Raw genomic sequence first — 22281 nt, 5'->3', positions numbered from 1 at the left:
TGCTTACAGAAAGTTCAACATTTCAGACTTACTTCGTTGAAGTCAATTAACTGCTGACACAGAGCATTATAACTTCAAATACAAAATAAAGAGCAGATGAATTTCCTATTTAAGGAGAAAGATGTTGTTTCCATGTACTGTTGGTACCAATAAAAGCAGAAAAGTAGAAACCCGAGAAGATGACCACAAAAAGCTCCAAATTGAAAAAGTTTCCCCACAATCCTTTAGATCCTTTATATTTCAGTTACTTTAAGAACTACCTCACACATTTTTGTCACTTGCACAGCATGTTCAGAAAAGAATGTTTCCCCATAATTTGAAGAGCTGTCATTTTACATGAAGTTACTAATATAAAGAATAAAGTATTACATAAAAATATGTATATATTAATAACGGTCCTTATATTATCATCTTAATTAAATATGAAATATCTGAAATATAGTGAAAACAGCATATATTTTATTGTTATAGACCCTCACTTAATATGTCACCCTTGAATGCAAGGACCATCTAACAGGATTAAACGAGAAAACTTAAGATACAGGGTTAATAATCCATTCAACCGACAGTGGCTATTTTAAAGTTCAAACTATTGGAACAAAACCAAAAACTTCAGACACTACCAACCTAGAAAACTTGCTACTTTCCTTTGCTAAACATTAAAAGCAAATGCTGAACCCTGTGTAGCAATGTGGATACATTTGCCAAGCTGATACCATGCAAAGCACCAGGCCTTGGGGGGCTATTTGCCTTCTTTCTGATTTGTTCTCCTGCTTACTACATTTGTTATCCCTAGCGTCCTTAGTGTGAATCACAAAACTGAGCAAATGCCTCCACCTAGTGGAATTAACATTTAATAGAAAGAGCAATGCAGATTTGGGGTTTGGCTTACAAAACTTAGATGATTTGAGTGTAAATTTTCATAAATATATTACTAAAAGTGAGCTTACGGGGAGAACTCTCAGCTAAGCGCTGTGAGACTGTGGGATTCTTCTAGCAGGATACAAATTGCTTGTGGTCCACTGAGTATTTTATATAACAAAGACTATTAAAAAGTTGCTGTATTATTTTGTATATGGAATGGATTATGCATTCCTGTGTGCCTTACCTGGGCCACCCAAAACCATTTAGATAGTTCTGCACTCATCTACACTAACGTACATTATAACAAATGACAAGACCGACTGAGAAAACGAGGAAGAAGTTGACGTTGGTTGCTTCACTTACCATTACCACGCTCTAACTAGTGGAATCATGAGTCATCTCTCCACTTTAAATGGTCAGTTATCTTTAAAGAAAGCATCTTTAAATAAACTGAGAAATAAAATATTTTTTTTATTCACATGCTTAGCATTTCTGGTGCTTTTTATTCCTTTGTGTAGATCCCAGTTTCCTACTGATATACGATTCTCCTTCTACCTAAACAACTTTGTTTAACATATGTTGTCGTGTAGGTCTGCTAACAACAAATGATCTTGGCTTTTGTTTGACTGAAATATATATATATATTTATTTCACCTTAATTTTTAAAAGATATTTTTGCTGGATTAGGGTTCCAGGGTGACTTTTTACCTTTCAGTACTTTAAAGATGCCACCCCATTGTCCCATGGCTTGTATTATTTCTGATAAGTGTTCAGTCTTTTCTGTCTTTGTTTTATTCTACATAGTGTGTCCTTTTACTTTAGATTCCTTTAAGATTTTTCTCTTTATCATTGGTTTTCAGCAATTTTAAGATATTTCTTGGCGTGGTGTCTTCGTGTTTATTCTGCTTGGAATTCATTGTACTCCTTGGCCCTATGGATTACAATTTCCACAAAATTTGGAACTTTTTAGCCATTATTTTTTCAAATATATTTTATTCCCTACTTCCCTCTGATCCTTCTGGGATTCCACTTACAATTTTTTTTGAAAGGCAAACATATTATCATTTTTTATTAAACTCTAATGGTTTTGACTATAACGGTTCATCTTAGTAAAAACAAATGATTAGCCATGATAGTATATAAATAAGGCAGTAATCTTTTATTAATTGTTAATGCTTCTTTTCTCATGTGATCATGAGTCATCAACTCTTGGATGCTAGCAGTTTGGGGGTTTTAGCTATAAGGAGGCATCACGCAAAATGGAACCCAGAGATGGCCCACCCTTAAAAAGAAGGCTTCATTACTCTACAGGAACTGTAAAACAACATGTGGAAAAGGCAGACCCGGCCCAAGTGGTCAGCAAATGTCTGCGGAAGACTTAATTCTGAAGAGACGCCTACATATTCTCCTGGGACGAATTTTAGACACCTCTCACCTGCTGGGAGTTTACACCTGGCCTGGTGGATGCTGTGGCTTGGACCTTGGCAGACGTTGGATTGGGACTCCCGGGTTCCATGCTAGAAGCCCAAGTCACTGCCCAGGCCCTATGGGTTCTTGGAAGGCTATGCATTTGCCGCTGCGCCTGAACAGTTCATTCCACATGCTGGTTTCGGGCTGTACCCTCTCCCTGCACAGCCTTTCGGCCAGAGCCCACTCCCCCCAACCTGGCTGCACCCCAGGGGCGAACTGCCTCTGCACTGTTTCTCTGAGTAGGCGTGTGGGTGAGGCACAGAGGAGGTTTGGCGTTTATGTGTTAGGTGGTGTGAGCCAGACTCCTTACAGACAAGTCTGGAACAAGAGGCATCCAGCATCTGGGGCACCAGGCGTTTCTCCCCCAAAAAGGAACAAAGAGAAAGTCTCCGGCCACTAGAATGCTTGACATTGCCCCCACAGGCTCAGTTAGCTTTGTTTGTGTCAGTTTTGTTATTGCGTTGTTTATTGCTGGAGAACAGTTATTGCTGTAGCTCAATCCTAGACTTCTTTATTAAACTCACTGATTTCTTCTAATAGGGTCCCAGTTAATCTTCTTGCATTTTCATAATAATCATACAGCCTATAAATAACACTCTGAATCCTTCTTCCAAAATTTATGACACATTTCTTTCATTGCAGCATTGCTTTGGCCAGACTGCCAATAAAAAGTTAAGAATACTAACAAACATTTTTAACAGGTTTCTGATTCAAATGCTAAACTTTCAAATGTTTAACCACTGAATATGAAGTTTACTACAAGTGTTTGCTATATACTCTTTATCAAGTTTGATATGAATGAGTTTAGAATTTTATCCTATGCTTTTTCTGCATCTATACAGATTATCAGTTTTTTTTAATTTGTTAATGTCATGGCTCATCCCTGCATTCCTATAATAAATCACACTACTCTTACTCTGATCTATTATTTCTTAAAATATTCCCGGATTCATTTTACATTTCTTTTCATCTAGTTCATAAGTAAAATTAGTCTTTAGCTTTCTATTTTGTACTACCCTTTTCTGAATTGATGTCAGGGTTACACAAGTCCTGTAGAATGATGTAAGTAAATTACATCATTTTTATTAGTTTTTAATTGTACAAGTCAGACATAAATACATTCTTAAGAAATTAAAACATGGCAGATGTAGTGAACTTGTCTTCTGTCAACTTAGCTAACCTAGAACTTAGTTTCCCATAATTTTCCTTCTTAGATAGTTACAGGTTAGGTTGGGCCACAAGAGACATTTGCAATAGATTTGGAAGGCAGAAGAGAAGGAGCAGCCATGTTGTTCTACCTCTTGCAGGATCTTCTCCTTCAGCTCTTCCAACTCCTGGGCCAGGTACATGTGTATGTTTAGCTCTGTGACTAAAGGTGCTGGCTTCCCCAGCAGTTCACCCCTATCATCCAAGTTGGAGGAGTGCAGGAGGTGAGGGCCTGTTATAAGTTCCAGTTTGTCCTTGTGAATTCTAGCTCATCCTTGCAGGTCTCAGTTCGCCCTTGCTTCCCCGACTTGTCATGCACCATTCCTTCCTAGCTGTCTGTCCTAATGACTTCAGGCTCCAGCATCAGACACCAAAGAAATAACCTTTCGTAGACTGTTTAAACAGTTCTCATAATCATGTAAGGTCAAATGTCTATTTAAAAATTATATACGTGACACACATATATATACACATATATGTACGCGCGCGCGCGCGTGTGTGTGTGTGTGTGTGTGTGTGTGTTGCTGCTACTCTGATTGAACCCTGAATGATGCATAATCAGCTATTGGCAATGGTTCCAGAGGAACAGAAATTTAAGGTTGGGTTCTCAGAATTGGTTCTGGGTTACCTGGAATTGGTTCTCTGATCTTATTAAAGGCATTAAAAGCCCTGTTTACAGTGGTAAAGAGTACACTGTAGTCCATGGAATGCAGAGGGAAAAGTTATTTAATTTATCACCTTTAGATGCCAGCATTAAGTGGTGGCAGTAAGAAATATAATAGAGTTGGTTGTTTCTAAGTGTGCTGAAGGCCTTGAAGAAAGAAAATGAGGAGCTCAGGGCTTGGGGATTAGCAGGCCACTTGGTAGCAGCTTACTTACATAGGAAAAGGGGAATCACGAAAGGGGGAAATATTTGGTATAGTTTCATGATTTTTTAAAAAATTTTTTTCATAAATGATATTATGCCATATATATGCAAATTTCATATAATTATTATTTTTAGTGTCCATATGAGAATTGCCTATTTGCTAAATTTGCTCATTTTCCTAATAGATTTTTATCTATTTCTTATTGCTTTATAGGGCTTTATTCTAGATAGCAAGTCCTTGTTGATTATACATTTTGCAAATATTTATTCTCAGGCAGTCGCTTGTCTTTTGACTTATTTATGATATATTTGTCAAACAGAATTTAAAATTTTTGGCAAGGAAATTACATACTAAGCCTTAATAAAACACATAGAAAATAATGCATCAATGCATTTGCTAGAAAAAAGAAAGTTTGAAAATAAACAGCTAACCATTCAACTAAAGAAAGAATAGCAAAATACACCGAAATCATATAGAAGGAAAGAATTAATAAAAAACAACAGGAAAAATGAATAAAATATACAAATCCAGTAAGCTTTGATTGCTTAATGAAAGCCAAGAGCTTATTCTTTAAAAAGACCAACAAAATAGATAACATTTGGCAAGACTGATGGTGGAAAAGAAAGAATACACAAACAATTTTAGAAATCAGAAAAGAGCCATAACAGCAGATAAAAGAAAGCTATATACAAGTTTATAGTACATTTAAAAATCTATATGAAAATATATGAAGCATCTGCTCAAGTTATGAATTGAGAAAAGATCTGTAAGTGGTTTTATGAGTCCTTGATTTTCTCAAAAAAAAGTATTTTACATTCCCATTTGAATGTTAGGTTATCTAGTTCATTAGTCAGAGTCCAGGCAAGAAATAGATGATACATTCAAATGGAAGAATTGAAGGCAATTGATTGGCTGAGTTAATTTACAAAGGTATAGACAGGGTTAAAAGAAATCCAAAATAATGAAGCACCCTACAGCTAGCAACAGCAGTGAGCTATTAACAGCCATTAACTCATCCAAACAAGGAAAGGGAAGGAAGCCATTAATAGAACCCGGGGAGACAGCTCTAGGACAGTTACCAGACCCTAAATTGTGGCTTGATGAAATTCTTAACCTGCAGCACAGTATGGAAGGAGTCTGAAGGAAAAATGCCCAACCTCTTTCTCCTCCTGGCTTCTAATTTCTTGCTGGTGCCTCTTACTAGCTGAACCCAATTGGCCAAAGGGAAAGGGAGCTCAGTTGAAGGAGTCAACAGAAATCAACCTCTCCCAGCACAGAGCAGGTTGGGGTAGGACAGAATGTAGAACTCAAGGGCCAAACAGAGAATACTAATACAGCCAGAATTCTAGGTACAAAATAAAATTTTCTAAGAAGTTTAAAGATATTACTCCATTTTATTCTAGGAATCACTATTGGGAATGCAAAGTCTAAGATCAAGCTGATTCTCTTTTACATATAAGTTATTGCCATTCTGAATTTTTTTTTAATTGTGGTAAAATATACATAATATAAAATTACCATTTTAAGTGTACAGTCCAGTAGTATTAAGTACATTTATATTGTTTGTGCAACCATCACCACCATCCATCACTAGAATTCTTTTCATCTTACAAAACTGAAATTCTTTTACCAATTAAACAATAACTCCCTATTCTTCCTTTTACCCGGATCCTGGCAATGACCATTCTACTTTCTGTATCTGTGAATCTGACTACCCTAGGTACCTCAGATAAGTGGAATTACATGGTATTTGTCTTTTTGTGACTGGTTTATTTCACTTAGCATAACGTCCTCAAGGTTCATCCATGTTGTAGCATGTGTCAGAATTTCCTTCCTTTTAAAGGCTGAATAATATTCCATTGTAGATATATACTACATTTTGTTTATGTTTTCATCCATCAATAGATACTGGGGTTGCTGCCACCTTTTGGCTATTGTGAATAATGCTGCTGTGAACATGGGTATACAAATATCTGTTTGAGTCCCTGCTTTCAATTCTTTTGGCTATATACCCAGAAGTGGAACTGCTGGATTATATAGTAACTCTATTTTTAACTTTTTGAGGAGCTGCCATACTGTTTCCACAATGGCTGTACCATTTTACATTCCCATCAGTGGTGCACAGTGTTCCAATTTCTCCATCCTCACCAACGCTTGTTATTTTGTTTTTTTGATAATAACTATCCTAATGGGTATGAAGTGGTATGTCATTGTGGTTTTGATTCGCATTTCCCTAATGATCAGTGACATCAAACACCTTTTTCATGTGCTTATTGGCCATTTGTGTACGTTCTCTGGAGAAATGTACATTCAAGTTCTTTGCTCAATTTTTAATCAGATTGTTTGCTTTCGTATTGTTGAATTGTAGGAGTTCTTTATATATTCTGGGTATTAATCCCTTATCAGATATATAATTTGCAAACATTTTCTCCCATTCTATGAGTTGCTTTTACATGCTATTCACAGTGTCCTTTGATGCACAAAAGTTTTTAACTTTGATGTCATCCAATTTGAATTATTTTTGAATTATCCTTTTATTCTCAGCATTCTGAAATTCTACCACTATCTGCCAAGTTGTGAAACTTTTTCATTCATCCTACTGGATAGTTGATGGGCACTTACAATCTTGTGCTTATCTCCAACACACAGAAATTTTTTTATTATTCGACTGACTATTTTATCCCTTTCAGTTTCTGTATAATTTCTTTCTGGAATGTCTATCAGATAGATATTGAGCCTTCTGGAATTATTCTTTCATATTTTCTTTCATATAATTCTTTCTTAATTTCCTCATCTTTTTTTTTTTTCCACTACACTCTGGGTAATTACATCAAGTTTAACTTCTAGATCATTAATTTGTCCCTTAAAAGTATTCATTTTCTTATTTAGCCTTTTTTAAAATGTCACCAATTATGTTTTTAACTTCTAAGGATTCTTTCTTGCTCTCTGATTGCTCCCTTTTCATACCAGTCTATTATTTTGCTTATAGATTTAACAGATACTAAAATGTGTCTGAGGTAGAAAAATCGGAATTTATTTCAAGTTCTCTCTAGGTTTTGAATGTTTTGATTGTCTGACACCAGTTGTTCTCCTTATTCATCTTGGTCCTTCTCTTTCATGCTATTGTGTTTCCTCAAACATCTGGGGATACGTATTTTTGAACAGATGACTGGGTCAACTGGTATAGTCAGTAGCATGGATTCCCTCTATAGTTGTACAGGTCTGGTTCTTTAACTGGACTCTGCTCTGAATAGGTGAACTGTGGAAGATATGTGTAACAGAGTAGAGTATGACCATGTACAGACTCCACTTGAGGGTATGTGGGCATGAGGAAGGAAGGAAGGTTGGGATATATCCCACCCTCTCCAACCTAACTGCCAAAATAAGAAGGGCTTGGCACAGTAAGTGTAACTCTTTCCAGATTTTCTTCTCTTCAGCATCTATTCTGGACTTCTAGCACTATTTAGTTACTTCAAGCTTAGTTCTGATTATCTCTTAGGCCCCTTTACCCTCTCCTGGACTCCTTGTTAACCATGTATTTCACTTTCTTTAGAGAGCAGCTCTCTAGTTTATCCTTGGGTTAAACACTGCAAGTGCCTATGCTGGGTATAGGGTATACCTCTGGCCTAGCTATGTAGAATTAAATTCTTTAATCAATTACAGGTTCTCTCTTGCACTTTGTATTATTGTGGACTCTGACTTTTCTCTAAACCTGTCTGACCTTTCCAACACTGTTCTTTATTCATTTTGGGCTGTGGTTTTCTTTATCTTGTCAATCTGATACTGTCTGCTTTCTAACATACCAGATATATGCACAATTTCTGGTCCCCTAGAGTAGCATCCTTTCTTGTTTCCTAGTGCTATTATTGATTTATTCTTTTTCATATTTACAAGGAAAATGGAGAGACTGATGATGGGTAGATGGGAAGGAAGGAAGGAAGATTTTTTGATTATATCCAGGGCTCTACAAGCCTGCTGTTGTCTACTTTAGTTCTAGCCACAATCTTCTCTTTTTTGATACATTAAAAACGCTTCACAAAAAAGTCTTCTTGCCTCTAGTTGTACACCAATACAATCCCTCCTCCCAGTGGAAGACTGAATGATTAAACTAGAAGCTGTCCATGGATTTAGTGACACACCCCTCATTTGTCACCATGGCAAGAAGAATTTCTATTGAATGATGAAGATGGAAGGCAGCTTGCAGTGGGTTGAAAAGTAGAAGATGATGAAACGAAGACAGTTAATATTTTACAATTCATTCAAGAGGAATATCTGTAAAAAGGAAGAAAAGAAAGACATAGTGGGGCAAGATAGGAGATACCTCAATGAGCACAGAGGGACTGTTGGAATTAAGGTGACAGGAGCTAATCAATAAAACAGTTCCCTAAAAATGTGAAAGGAAAGGGTGGGGAATGCAAGTGAATATCATCAGTTGAGCCTATTAGTTGCAAACAGCAGCACTTACTGTAGCCAGTCCAAGTATAAAAATGAATTATTAAAATATAATAGCTCAAAAAATCCCTGGAAAAGTGAAGTTTGATGCCTACACAGCCAGAAACAACACTCAAAGCCATACAAACTGTTTCAGCAAATATCTCTTCGCTGTCACCACTGAAAATAGATACTGCAACTCACCATGTTGACCTAGAACATTAGACCCCAGAACTTCTGCCACTGCATCAATTGAAGCCAAAAGCCTCCACCACCTCATTCAATACAAAATGGATTCCACAAGGTGCTTTCTTCCTCATGTTACTCTTTCCTAAAGAGTACTCTCATGTAGGTGTGTATGACTGGCAGTGCCTGAGTCACACAAAGATACACTAGCAGCAAGGGAAACTAAAATTAATTAAATTCCCCAATTTGGTCGTTGGGAATGATAGTAAGATGCTTCAAACTCTTAATTCCCAGACCAAGGGAACAAAGCTCAATACAAAGGTCTTTGATTCAAAGTAAACACTGCATCATGGAGCATGGCACCCCATTCTCTCAAACTATCATCTCCAAATTGGCACTTCAGTTATGCTTTCAGCAACCCATTCCCATGATCTATCTGCTGGCAGCTCTGAATGTTTCAGAAAGTACTATGAGAAGTGAATCACATGGTCAGGTCCTTACTCCCACAGCTCCTTTATGGTAAAGTAGGTCCCTCGTCTGACACAATGTTATATAGGACCCTGTGCCTGTGGATCAAATACTGCATAAGCCCCTATCTATAGATTCAATGCAAACCCTATCAAGATTCCAATGGCACTTTTTACAGAAGTAAAAAAAAAAAAAAAATCCTAAAGCTTCTATGGAAACACAAAAGACCCTGAATAGCCAAAGCAATCCTGAGAAAGAACAACAAAGTGAGAGGCATCACACTTCCTGATTTTAAGCTATATTTTAAAGCTATAGTCATCAAAACAGTATGGTACTGGCATAACAACAGACACATAGACCAATGGAACAGAATTGAGAGCCCAGGAATAAACCCATGCATATAGCATCAAGTAATATTTGACAAGAGAGCCGAGAATACTCAATAGAGAAAAGACAGTTTCTTCAGTAAGTGGGGCTGCGAAAACTGGATATTCACATGTAAAAGAATGAAACTATATCCCTATCTTATACTACTCACAAAAATTAACTCGAAAGGGAAGTAAGACTTAAATGTAAGACCTAAAACCATAAAACTCCTAGAAGAAAACATAGGAATAAAGCTCATTGACATGGTCTTGGAAATGACTTTTTGATATGGATATGACACCTAAAGCATAAGCAACAAAATAAAAAATAAACAAGTGAGACTACATCAAACTAAAAAGCTTCTGCACAGCAAAATAAATGATCAACAGGGGCTGGCCTGGTGGCAAAGTGGTTAAGTTTGCATGCTCCGCTTCAGCGGCGTGGGCTTCACGGGTTCGGATCCTGGGTGCGGACCTACACACCGCTCATCAAGCCATGCTGTGGCGGCGTCCCAGGTATACAATAGAGGAAAATTGACACAGATGTTAGCTCAGGGATAATCTTCCTCAGGCAAAAAGAGGAAGATTGACAATCGATATTAGCTCAGGGCCAATCTTCCTCACCGAAAAAAAAAAGAAGAAGAAGAAATGATCAACAAAAAGAAAAGACAACCAACACAATGCAAAAAAATATATGCAAATCATATATCTGATATCTGATAAGGCATTAATATCCAAAATATATAAAGAACTCATACAACTCAATAGCAGAAAAACAAATAATCCAATTTAAAAACGGGCAGGGCTGGCCTGGTGGTGTAGTGGTTAAGTTCGCATGCTCCACTTCAGCAACCCAGGGTTACCAGGTTCGGATCCCAGGCACAGACCTACACACCACTTATCAAGCCATGCTGTGGCAGACATCCCACATATAAAGTAGAGGAAGATGGGCATGGATATTAGCCCAGGGCCCATTTTCCTCCGCAAAAAGAGGAGGATTGGCAACAGATGTTAGCTCAGGGCTAATCTTTCTCACGTTAAAAAAAAAAAAAAATGAGCAAAGGACCTGAATAGACATTTTTCCAAAGAAGATATTCAAATGGCCAACAGATATATGAAAAGGTGCTCCACATCACTAATCATAAGGGATATGCCAATCAAAACTACAACGAGATATCATCACGTGCCTGTTAGAATGGCTATTATCAAAAAGATAAGAATAACAAATGCTGGTGTGGATGTAGAGAAAAGGGAACTCTTGTGCACTCTTAGTGGGGATGTAAATCGATGCAGCCACCATAGAAAACAGTATGGAGTTCCTTAAAAAATTAAAAATAGAACTACCATGTGATCCAGCAATTCCACTTCTGGGAATATATCCAAAGGAAACAAAAACACTGTGTCAAAGAGATATCTGCACCCCCATGTTCACTGCAGCATTATTCACGATAGCCAACACATGGAAACAACCTAAGTGTCCATCAATGGATGAATGGATAAAGAAAAGTGGTAAATATACACAATGAAATACCATTCAGCTATAAAAAAGAAGGAAATCCTGTTATTTGTGACAACATGGATGGACCTTGAGGGCATTATGCTAAGTGAAATAAGTCAGACAGAGAAAGACAAATATTGTATTATCTCACTTGTATGTGGAATCTAAAAAAAAAACAAACTCATAGATAAAGAGATCAAATTTGTGGTTACCAGAAGCAGGAGGGTGGTCAAAAGGAAAAACTTTCAGTTATAAGATAAATAAGTATTGGAGGATGTAATGTACAACATGATGACTATAGTTAACACTGCTGTATGGTATATTTGAAAGTTGCCAAGAGAGTAAATCATAAAAGTTCTCATCACAAGGGAAAAAACATATTTTTTCTTTTTTTTTCTTATATCTATATGAGACAATGAATATTAACTAAACTTATTGTGGTAATCATTTTGCAATATATCAGTCAAGTCATTATGATCTACACCTTAAATTTATGCAATTCCATATGTCAATTATATCTCAATAAAACTGAAAGAAAAAAATATTGCATGAGCCCTTAGACAGTAGAGCTGGCTTACGAGTGTAAGCAGAAAAGGTAACCCCATTACTACCATATGTGTTTATTCCTATCAGATTGAATTGCTGGCCCTTCCAAAATGGAAGGGGTCCAGTGTGATCAATTTGCCACCAAGCAGTTAGTTGGTTACCTTCAGAAATGGTGCTATATCAGAGACACTGGACTTGGTTGCTAACATGTTGGACATTCAGAGGCAGCAGCAGCTAGATCAGCCTTGGCAAGTGGGAGCCCATGCTATTGGGCTTATGCATAGCCTCCATCTGTGCTACTGGAGCCACTTCTTCCATGTGCCCATCATGCCAGCACTAAGGTGGCTAATAAAAGAGGCTAGCTGACAGCATCTGGCCATGTCATCTTGTCTACCTGGTTCTTTAGCACCTCTACTACGTAGACGCTCTCTGGTAGGTACACTGTGACCACTCCCATATGTTCATCCACATTTGCCTCTGGTATTTACCACTGCCTGTTTATCCGTATATATTCTAACAGTGGGCTGCTTCTCTGTTCACACAAAGTAGATGACCTCTGAAAGGATTTGCCTTACCACTACCTCTGAAGACCTCACCTAGGTGAGGCTGTAGTGCAGCTGCTGTCCATTTTTAGCCTGCACCCAACATACCAACCGGCTCATTTATATACCAAACTTGGACTTTTCCCTGCTCTATTAGCCAGTTATAATAGAGCCTCTGTACAGCCATATGTGTGAGCTAAGAGAAAGGTGCACACCCAATAGCAGTACAAAACTTGGAATCCAGGCTCTTGTGTTTGCAGCTGGCACACCTACCGTGTCGCCACTCATGCTCTGTCCCAGTGTAGTGCTTCCATCTGATGATGACTTGTTGCTGGGCCTGCCTGACCTTATGACTTGGTGGATTAGAAAGAACTCAGTTCATCATGGGCAGTTCCAAGCACATGGTCCCTTGGTGATTCCATGGACAGCTGCTCTGTCTCTACCAGGACACAACAGTATGCCAGGAGTTGTTTGTTAATGGATGTATAATTCTCCTCTGCATATAGCATGGACTTGCACCTGGCCTCTCCTGACCCCTTGCTGTGAGATAGCCTTTGGCTGCAATGCATCGCCTTACTTTAATGCTGTTGCTATATTGTATCCTTTTCCTGCAATAAACTATTGTTTGTACACATTGTCATTTTGGGTCCTGTGAGTCTTCTAGCAATTAAATACCGCTTAATCGTCACTGTTAATGCAAAAACCTAGAAGGCTGAATACCCAGAACAGATTAATTAGCTGACTATTTACTGATAAACTATCAAATGTTACTGAGGTTTTTCAACAAAACTACCACCTTAATTACTATATCACCCAATTTTAAATATTTCTCTTACAATTGATTTGGTCAGTCAGTAGCTTTTTAAAAACTTTTTTATTGTAAAATAAAACACAGATATAGAAACCCATGCAAAACAGATGTGAAAAACAGAGCTTACTGAATTATAAGATAAACCCTTGTAACCACCACTCCAGTCAAGAAATAAAACTCTGCTAGGGATCTCAGGAGCTCCTCCATGTGCCCCTTCCTAATCGCCACCTTTATCTTCCCCTTAAAGCAGCCACTCTCCTTTTATAGTAACCACTTCTTTGCATTTCTTTATAGGTTTATCAGCCAAGTGTGTATTCCAGCTGCCAGTTTAGTCTTGCCTACTTTTTAAAATTTCATGTGTCTTCTAAGTTTCTCTTAATTTATATCTTCCCCCCTCCATCCCTTTCCTATCCAATAAAGAACTTGTATATTTGATCTATAGTTTCCCTCCACCTGATTTTGCTGACTGTATACTCATGGTGTAGTTCAATATGTTCCTCTGTCTTCTGTATACCTTGCAAATTAGCAGCCGGATACAGAAACTTGATCAGATTCAAGTCTGAGGTCTTAGCAAGATTGTTAGTGGTGTTTTCTTCTTCCATGCACCCATACCTAGTTTTCTCCCCTTTCGTGACATTAGCAGCTGTGGAAGCACAATGTTACCAATCCTTACATTAATATTGTCTTAGTCATTTTTGTTGTCTAAAGCTAATTCTCTCACACATTGATTAGGAAAGACCCATGATAAAACTGAGTTATTGCATATTGATAACAATTTGTGCCCTTTATATCCGAAAGTCAGATTAGCTGGATATAAAATCATTGGCTCACATTTTCTTCCCTTGAGTATCTTAAATAAGTGATTCCAATTTGTTCTGGCATAAAGCACTGTTAAAAAGTCTGATGATAAATTCGTTTGTTTTACCTTATAAGTCACATGCTGTTTATGCCTCAACGTCCAAAGGATTTTTTGTCTTATTCTTTAAAGTGCATATAATTTTACTAGATACATCTTGGTAATGGTCATACTGGGTTTAAATTTTCAAGTACAGAGTGTGTTCTTCAACATGTGGTTTTGATTTTTGTTTTTAATTTCAAGAAAGTTTTCTTGAATTATAGTTTTTAGGATTTGTTCTGTTCTCTTGCTCTGATTTACTTCTTCAGGGACTCCTATTATCTCTATGCTGCATGATCTTCCTATCTTCAATAATTGTCAATTTTGCTTGAATTCCTTCTCTTTTTCTCTTTTTTTATTCTTAAAATTTTCCTCCTTTTTACCTTCTATTTCTCTAAGATATTATCTACTGTGTTTATCCATTCTTGTGTTCCTTCTAGTTCAGTTTTCATTTCTAAAGATTTCCTTTTGTTCCTAATTGTTTCCTGAATTCTGTCACCTTATTTCTGAACTCTTTAATGTGTATATCATTTTCTTAATATCTTTCAGTTTGTATTCAAAAAGAAGGTCACATTTCTGTAAGAGACTTTAGGGATGCTATTCTGCTCCTCATCCTCTTTTTTCTTACGATAACTTTGAATGGGCTTTGACCTCAATGATTTTCTACTGCTCATTTTTGGTTTTCCTGAATTTTAAAAGAAACTGTGGCTCACAGAACTTCCCTCTTATTTTGTTTCCATATAGTGTTCCAAAATTTGGCACTTCTTTCTGAGATTTCTTCCTTTTCAATTTTCTTTTTACTCCTTTGCTTTTATCTGACCCTTCTCTTTCAAATTTTGTCTCTTTTGTCCCTATCCTGCTCAATATTGATTCCACTCCTAACAGCATCTCCACAGTGTGGGGCACTGCCCAAAAGTGAGCTATGGAAGGTAGTTTCAAGAGTTCACAGGGGCTACCTTGCTCCAGCTCCTTCAGACCTCACCTGGGAACCTTCACACTCACCTACTAATGAATGGCCATAACCCCTCCCAGTTTCAGCTGCTGTTCTCAAACTGGACCACTCCACTTCAAGTACCTGCTGACTATTTTGTAGTTTCTTGTTTGGGGGTCCTTTAGATGCTCCATTGTTTTCTCTGCTTTTCTCCTGCATGGATGCTGATACCTTCTAGGTGTTGCGGCTATGGATGGTTTTTCCCCATCTGCTTTTATGCTGGGGTTTATAGGAATAACTCTCACCTAGTTTTGTGCAAATGTTGTTCATGGGTTTCCAGTTTTGCTATCCAGCTGCTCTTGCTTTTGGATCATCCTATTCTCTTTATTTCCTTCTACCTTTCTGACCACTTCTCATTCTCCTTTGTGAGCACCACCTCCATGCCCATGCTATAAGTCATGGTTGTTCTCCAGTATTTTGTCTTAAGCTCCCTGTCTTGTCTCACTCTACACACTCTTCTCGGGAATATTCCCTGCTCCACTCTTGTCTCCGCCCAGCAGTAGCTTTTGAAGTCAATATAAATAAAAATTGAATAGAACATACTTTAAATACACAAAATGTAGATTTTAGGGGATTGTTTGAGACACTGAGGATGATATTAGGCTCATAGCATTTTATTATTATGATAAAGTTTCAGAAGTATTGTGGATGTGGTATTTTCAGTTCGGTTTCACCCCGTAATCATCAGAATTCATGCTCATGAGGAAACTAGATATTTTTACTTAGGGAGAAGTACCTCTGTGACCCTACTAAAGGAAAAATATAGGACTCCTCTTAAGCAGAGAGCAACTAATTTACGCCAATTTTTTTCTACTGAATAGACAAAAGAGTATGGCTGATTCTGAAATACATGAACTAAGACATTTTATAGGGAACAGTATTTACTCTGTACCTTAATGCAATAAATAATGGAAAAATACAATGGTTAGTTGTTAGTTGGCTTATTGTATAAACATGGTAAATTATGTTACTGGATTTTTCCTAGAATCTCAATCAATGCTTGCCAAATAATTTTAAGATTATATCCAAAAAATTTAATTTGTATGATTTATTTATTTCTATTTTCTAAATAATGGGAAGATAACCTCTGAATAAAACTTCCACATTGCTAATCTCTGTAAATAATATAGCCATGATTAGGATCCATTAGTCAAAAAAATTTTTAAATAATTCTAAAAACACCCCTTGATTCCTTATCTGGGAAAAGAAACTCAGCAGGACTTTTACCTCTCCAGGGGTAACAGACAGCCTCTTAAATTAAGGGACTGTGTTTATTTAACATGGAAGAATTACTAAGAAAGAATCTGGAATATCACAGTGCAAAAATTTTCCCAAAACTTTCCAAGTATTTTTATATTGATGTTGGGGATTGGTTTAATTAGGTAAAATGATTAACTCCTAGAACAAATAATGTTATTTGGGTTAGCAGAGACGAATCTAATTGTTGATACTGTTATAATTTTCTTTTAAGGGTTTATAGGTGTCTAGTAAAATGAGCAAAGCACAGGGGACACAGAAAGAAGAGCCTCTTTTATTCTCCCTTAACCATCTTACCCCTCTCCAGCTCATCAAATAGTTAACTAATGTCAGTCTTCATTTTTTTTCCTACTTCCCTTCCTTCCTAATCAAGTATCATATAAAAACCATTGTGGTTATTGTATTCATGCACTACTTGTATACTTACAGTGGCTGAGATATTAAATGATAATATAGAGGTCAGGGTCATGGGAGGCAAATTCAAAAGAGATGATTAAAAAAAATAAAAGCACAATTTACAAAGATATGGGCAGGATTAATGGAAACCAACAGGAGATGGTGAAGCATCCTTGGGCTAACAAGAGTGGGAAGTCATTAACACCACTTAGGCCTAAAAGGAGACAGGAGAGGAAACAGTTCCTAGAACAGAGTGCTGCCAGCACCTGGAAAGAGTGCTGTAGCTGATGGAATGAGAAGTTGACCAAACCTAAGGAATGAAGCCACTTCCAAACCACAACCAGTAGGAAGATGACAGGGAATAAATTCTCTAATTACTCTCTTCCAGCCGTCTGACCTCCTACTGGCTGAAACAAACCCAAAGCCAAAAGAGCCTGGTTAACGACCACAGAGGACAGCTTCCAGGGGCACAGATAAGGGTGAAGGGTAGAGAATGAATCCAGCAAAGATAATATGGCCATTTTGTATGTCAATCAATGGTACTAATTTTTATCGAAATTAAGTGAAAACTTTTGGCAATAGAAGAATATACTACATGACAAAAGAGTACCTGGAAGATAATAAATATTTGTAAAGTTTGCTGAATATATAAAACTTAGACTGGACTGTAAGCACTATACGAAAGTTAGGTGACTAATATCAAGTCTAGAACTGATTCTTAAATTCCTAGCAATTAAGGCAATATCTACTATAGTAGGCTCTTGGTGAAGGTTTATTAATTAAATAGTTGGATGAATACATGGATGCATGGATGGACAGATGGATGTATAGATGACTCACAAAATTTTACTGACATAAAGAATCCTGAATGTAATCTAGCCCGGCCCCTTCATTTTGCAGATGAAGAAATGGAGTTTCAAAGTGGTTAAAAATTCAATAATACAGAATTAGAACCCAAATCTCATGACTCTAGGCTCTTCTAACTATAATATGCTGTCAATTACTGATGACCAAAAAAGAAAGAGCAAAAATCACCTCACAAAGCATGACCCATGACCCATGACACGATTGTCATACTAGCCATACTACTGAACCAATTCTGAGGAGCCACTTGTCTCTGTGCAACCTAAGTGGGCAATTAACTTGCATCCACAGAAAGTATTTGAGAATATAGGTTCCCAGAGCTAATGGCACTTAAAATTTTTCATTACTCAATCCAAAAATATATACACACACATTAATATCATTATTCAACCAAATCTTCATCTTATTTTTTATGAAAACACAATAAGCTTAACCAATGCCAAAGTTAAAAGTAAATTTCTTTATCATTCCCCCAAATATATTAACCATTTTCCATTTTGGAGACCTTTAAAGCTCTGACTGATGAAACACAACGTATTAATTTCTCACTTCTAATCAACATTAATGTTTTTAGTTCCTTACATGAAAAACCCTGCCTTAAAAAAAAAAAAAATTGACACCTTTCTTAATGATACTAGGCTTAATTAAGCCTGGCAATCTTCCACTTGTGCTACGATGATGATTTTATTCTATCACGATGTTTACTGTCTATATTTTATTCCTGTTTATTTAAACATTCAAAAATTTGGATGCCAACATTGTTTAGCACCATTACTTTTTTCCCTTCATTTCAGTGACGTAGATGCAAGGCACAAAACTCACTTTCATGACTTTAAATATATTATCTGTATAAAATATTTAAAAGCTTCTTTTTGAAGCCAGAAGCTATGTTAAAAATATCACCTGGATTTATTTTTTAACAGATAATTTCAGAAAGATCAAATTACTTTTCCAAGGTCACACAACTTGTTTGTGGCTGAGATAGGACTAGAAATTAGATGTTTCCATTTCCTTAAAATTATGCTCATATCTAGCACATGAATGTGTTTTGGAGGATAAGCATTTTTCAAACCTTGGAATCCACATTTAAGTAAAATCCCGCTTAACGCGATCTTTGGAGCCCAAAAATTTCAATCCAGTGAAACGCAGAATCCCATTGTTGCAGCTAAGGAGTTTAGGGAGTTGGCTGCAGGATCCAAATCCTTCTCAGGTTCGGGTGTGGGTCGCCACCACATAGTGGCGCTTGTTCTCTCCGGCCTAAGTAGGAGGGTGCAATTTGGGGTTCTGAGGCTTGGCTCCAGGACAGCCGACTCTCCAGTCAGCGCCCATTTGGTCGGCCTGGTCTGGGGCTATACCAGGGCTATAGGGACCCACTGTCCACCTCCTGCGTCTCAGGACCTGCAGCCTATTTTTTCCCCACTTATCCCGGTTCGCTTCGCACAGGCCAAGAACTCTATTCCCCCGCTCCCCAACCCATCCCCCCATCACACACACACCTTTAAGAAGCGGGGAGGAGGGCGGCTGCTGGGTGGAAGACAGAAGCCAATCCCCTTACGTCCAATTTTGCTGTGTTGCAGGCTTTTTTTAAAAATATCAACATTAGCTGTGATCACCAACTCGATAAATATGAGTCAGCAATATGCCTGCACAACGACCTGTAAAGCGTACGCGTAATTAAAGGGCTTTCTGAATCAACTACCGTAGAGTGGAAGCTTTCAGACTCAAACGCCTAAATAACACTTCCACCTGCCCTGGAAGGATACTGTTTTCTGTTCTTGACTACAAACTGGCTAAGGAAAGAGAAACGGGGTGTCAGACCTGAATTACAGCCCACCGGAAGAGTCCTAGCAGGCCTCAGAATCCAGCCACCCTCCTCCTAGGAGAAGGACTTGGGAAGGGGAGTGAGGCGGCCGCGACAGGTGTGGCTGAGTCAAGACTCCGCGGCGAGCGTGTGCGTGCGCACGCGCGTAGTTCCGCGCCGGGAGACGAGATGGGCCGCATTCTGTGCGCGCCGAGCGGCGCGGGGCGGCAAGGACCGGCGGGTCACCTCCGCCGCTGCTTGGGCGCCGCCGTCGGCAAACGGCTGGGCCTGATGACGGCGCGGCCCGCCGCCAGGGGGCGAACACCCCACGACGCGCGGGCTCGGAAGGGTCCGAGGGACGGGAAGGCGGTGGCGCCGCCGTTACCTCCAGGTAGTACAAGTCCACGGTAGTGATCTGTGAGTCGAGGAAATCCTCATAGGTGTTGAACTGAGTGACTAAGTTGTCCGCAGCCGTCGACCCCTCTTCCTGATCCATTGCAGTTGCCTTGGCCGAAGCGTCCCTAGCGACAGGAGGCTCGGGGGCAGGGGCAGGAGGTTCCACCCGCCTGGTTCCTTCCAATCAGTTGGAACCGGTGCGGAGCTTTGGACCTTAATCCCGCCCCATGTTTCGTGACTGAGTTTCAGGCTTCCGCCTAACGGCTGGTGGCACTGTCTCAAGTTACCCGCTCCAAGTTCAGGTCTGACGCAGTCAACTGACTCAGACTTCGGTGAAACGCGGAGCCACAGGGGAGATGCAAAAGGCAATCCAAAATTAAAAATTATAAGGCTGCCAGGATATGTAGACAAAATATTATAGATCAGCGCTCCTAATCTCATTCGAAAACAATGTTATGCAGGACAAAAACATCGAGGTTAGTTCTCAGGTAACTGAAGGTCCATTTTTGCAAGGGGAGTATCTCAAAACAAGTCCGTGGAAGGTCTTGTGACCAAAATCAACAACAAAATACATTAATGATTTTGTTAAATTAGTTTAAAAATTATAACTTACTGGCAAATTATTGCTAATGTTTAGATATAAGGAAGAATTTATGAATTTCCCAAAGGAAAGAAACTCAGCGAAAGTATCTTTTAAGATCTCTTTTGGCCCCAAGTGCTCGTTTCTTAAACTTTTATTTTTCACTTTTTAAGTTTTAATAAGCACACAATGAAAGACCTTGACTTACTGAAGTTGCCTTTCTAAAAGGTAAAATAGCTGTGGAAACTTACAAAGTAAGGGTTTTTATTAAGGATTTTTCCTTTAGGACAAAGTTTTGCATTTTTAAAACATGGATTTAAAGTAATCCGACTTGACAGCTGGCAAAACTTTTAAGAATCCGTTTGGATTTTAATATTCTACAAATCATCCTTGGGAATTAACACATAGTACAACAGTGAGCCTGTGGTAGTTGCTTTCTGAGTACTTTTTGAATTGATTTTGAAGATTTTCACGGATGTGCAAAAAGAAAATTTCTTTTAATTAAAATATCTGGTAAGATACTTCACTTTCAGTTAGCTTTCCCAATTTAAAAAGGTTACCTCAAAAATTAGGATGTCATAAATGTACAAATTTTAAGTGATGTAGACACAATAATCTCTAGGATATCACTGAGTTGTTTTTAAATTAATTAATATATTCTGAAATGTTTTAAAAGGCATTTTGGGTGTTAGTTTTAAATGCAAATTTAATCATTGAATTCAGGAGAACAGAAAAAGAGAAACCCTGAACACTCATAACACAACAACAACAATAATAATAACAATAATAGTAACAACATCTATTGAGTGCTCCCTGCATGCCAGGCACTGTTCTAAGTACCAACAATGGATTGCATCCTAAACTAGTATTTGTGCTAAAATTAACAACGACCAACAATTTGACATCATCTAATATCTAAAAAGGTTTGAAAATTCAAATAGCCTGAGAATGAGAAGAAATCCATGTGACTTGAGACGTTCTAACTGATAAGGGACGTAGGTCTCAGTATTCTCTACTATCTAGAGAGTTCTATAAGTGCCTCCTGAAAGAGTCATTGTGGGTGACAAACTCGAGGAAAGGCTTAGAAAAGTTTCAGCCACTTACTACATACAGAAAATATAAGTATTTGCTTTAGTATGATATTTATTAAGACTTTACCGTATGTCAGCCCTGTTCTAAATATTTTACATACATTATCTTATTTAATCACGGCAACAAATCCACTAGGAAAGTAGTATTAGCATTATTCACAATATAGAGGCAGAATGAATCCAAATGGATAGGCCAAAGTCTTAAAGATAAAAATAGTATGGGGCTGGGCGGGTGGCATAGCCGTTAAGTGCGTATGTTTGGCTTTGGTGGCCCACGGTCTCCTGGTTTGGATCCTGGGCGCACACCGACACACTGCTTGTCAAGCCTTGCTGTGGTGGCGTTCCATATAAAGTAGAGGAAGATGGGCACGGATGTTAGCCCAGGGCCAGTCTTCCTCAGCAAAAAGAGGAAGATTGGCAACAGATTAGCTCAGGGCTAATCTTCCTCACCAAAAAAAAATAATAATATAGCAACACAACTTATTACTCCCGATTTCCCACAAAGAGAAAGCAGAGGTAAATAGAGGTTTGAAGAGCCACATGGAATTAATTATGAAGATTGTTTTTTTGTGTATTAGAAAAATATATGTCAAATTGTGAAAGAGAACTTGGATCAGCACAAATACAAGGAGCAAAAGGGATGGCATATTGTGAGATGTGCAGGCAAGAAAGATCAGGTTCTGTGTAGGAAAAAGCTGCACATTGTTTTGATCATTCTGAGGGGCCCAGTATGGAGAGCAGAGGAAAGGAAGCT

General features: G+C 38.1%; 1 protein-coding gene across 3 annotated transcripts in view; it reads right to left on the bottom strand.

Moving 5' to 3' along the window:
* The window catches only part of CFAP299 (cilia and flagella associated protein 299), a 554549-nt gene extending 534523 nt beyond the window's left edge, over positions 1-20026 (bottom strand). The window contains exon 1 of one of the 3 annotated variants that reach the window (XM_087434483.1): positions 19846-20026. In XM_087434483.1, the coding sequence (XP_087290609.1) occupies positions 19846-19956 (111 nt within the window). In that variant the 5' untranslated portion in view covers positions 19957-20026. The remainder of the gene's footprint in view (positions 1-19845) is intronic. The other 2 variants (XM_087434482.1, XM_004430878.3) reach the window with 2 other exon arrangements.
* Between the last annotated feature and the right edge of the window lie 2255 nt (positions 20027-22281).

Source organism: Ceratotherium simum, chromosome 8, assembly GCF_057802395.1.
Source record: "Ceratotherium simum simum isolate JZ-2026a chromosome 8, ASM5780239v1, whole genome shotgun sequence".
Lineage (NCBI taxonomy): Eukaryota > Metazoa > Chordata > Mammalia > Perissodactyla > Rhinocerotidae > Ceratotherium > Ceratotherium simum.
The sequence above is the reverse complement of the archived record's forward strand: the minus strand, read 5'-3'. Positions and strand labels throughout refer to the sequence as shown.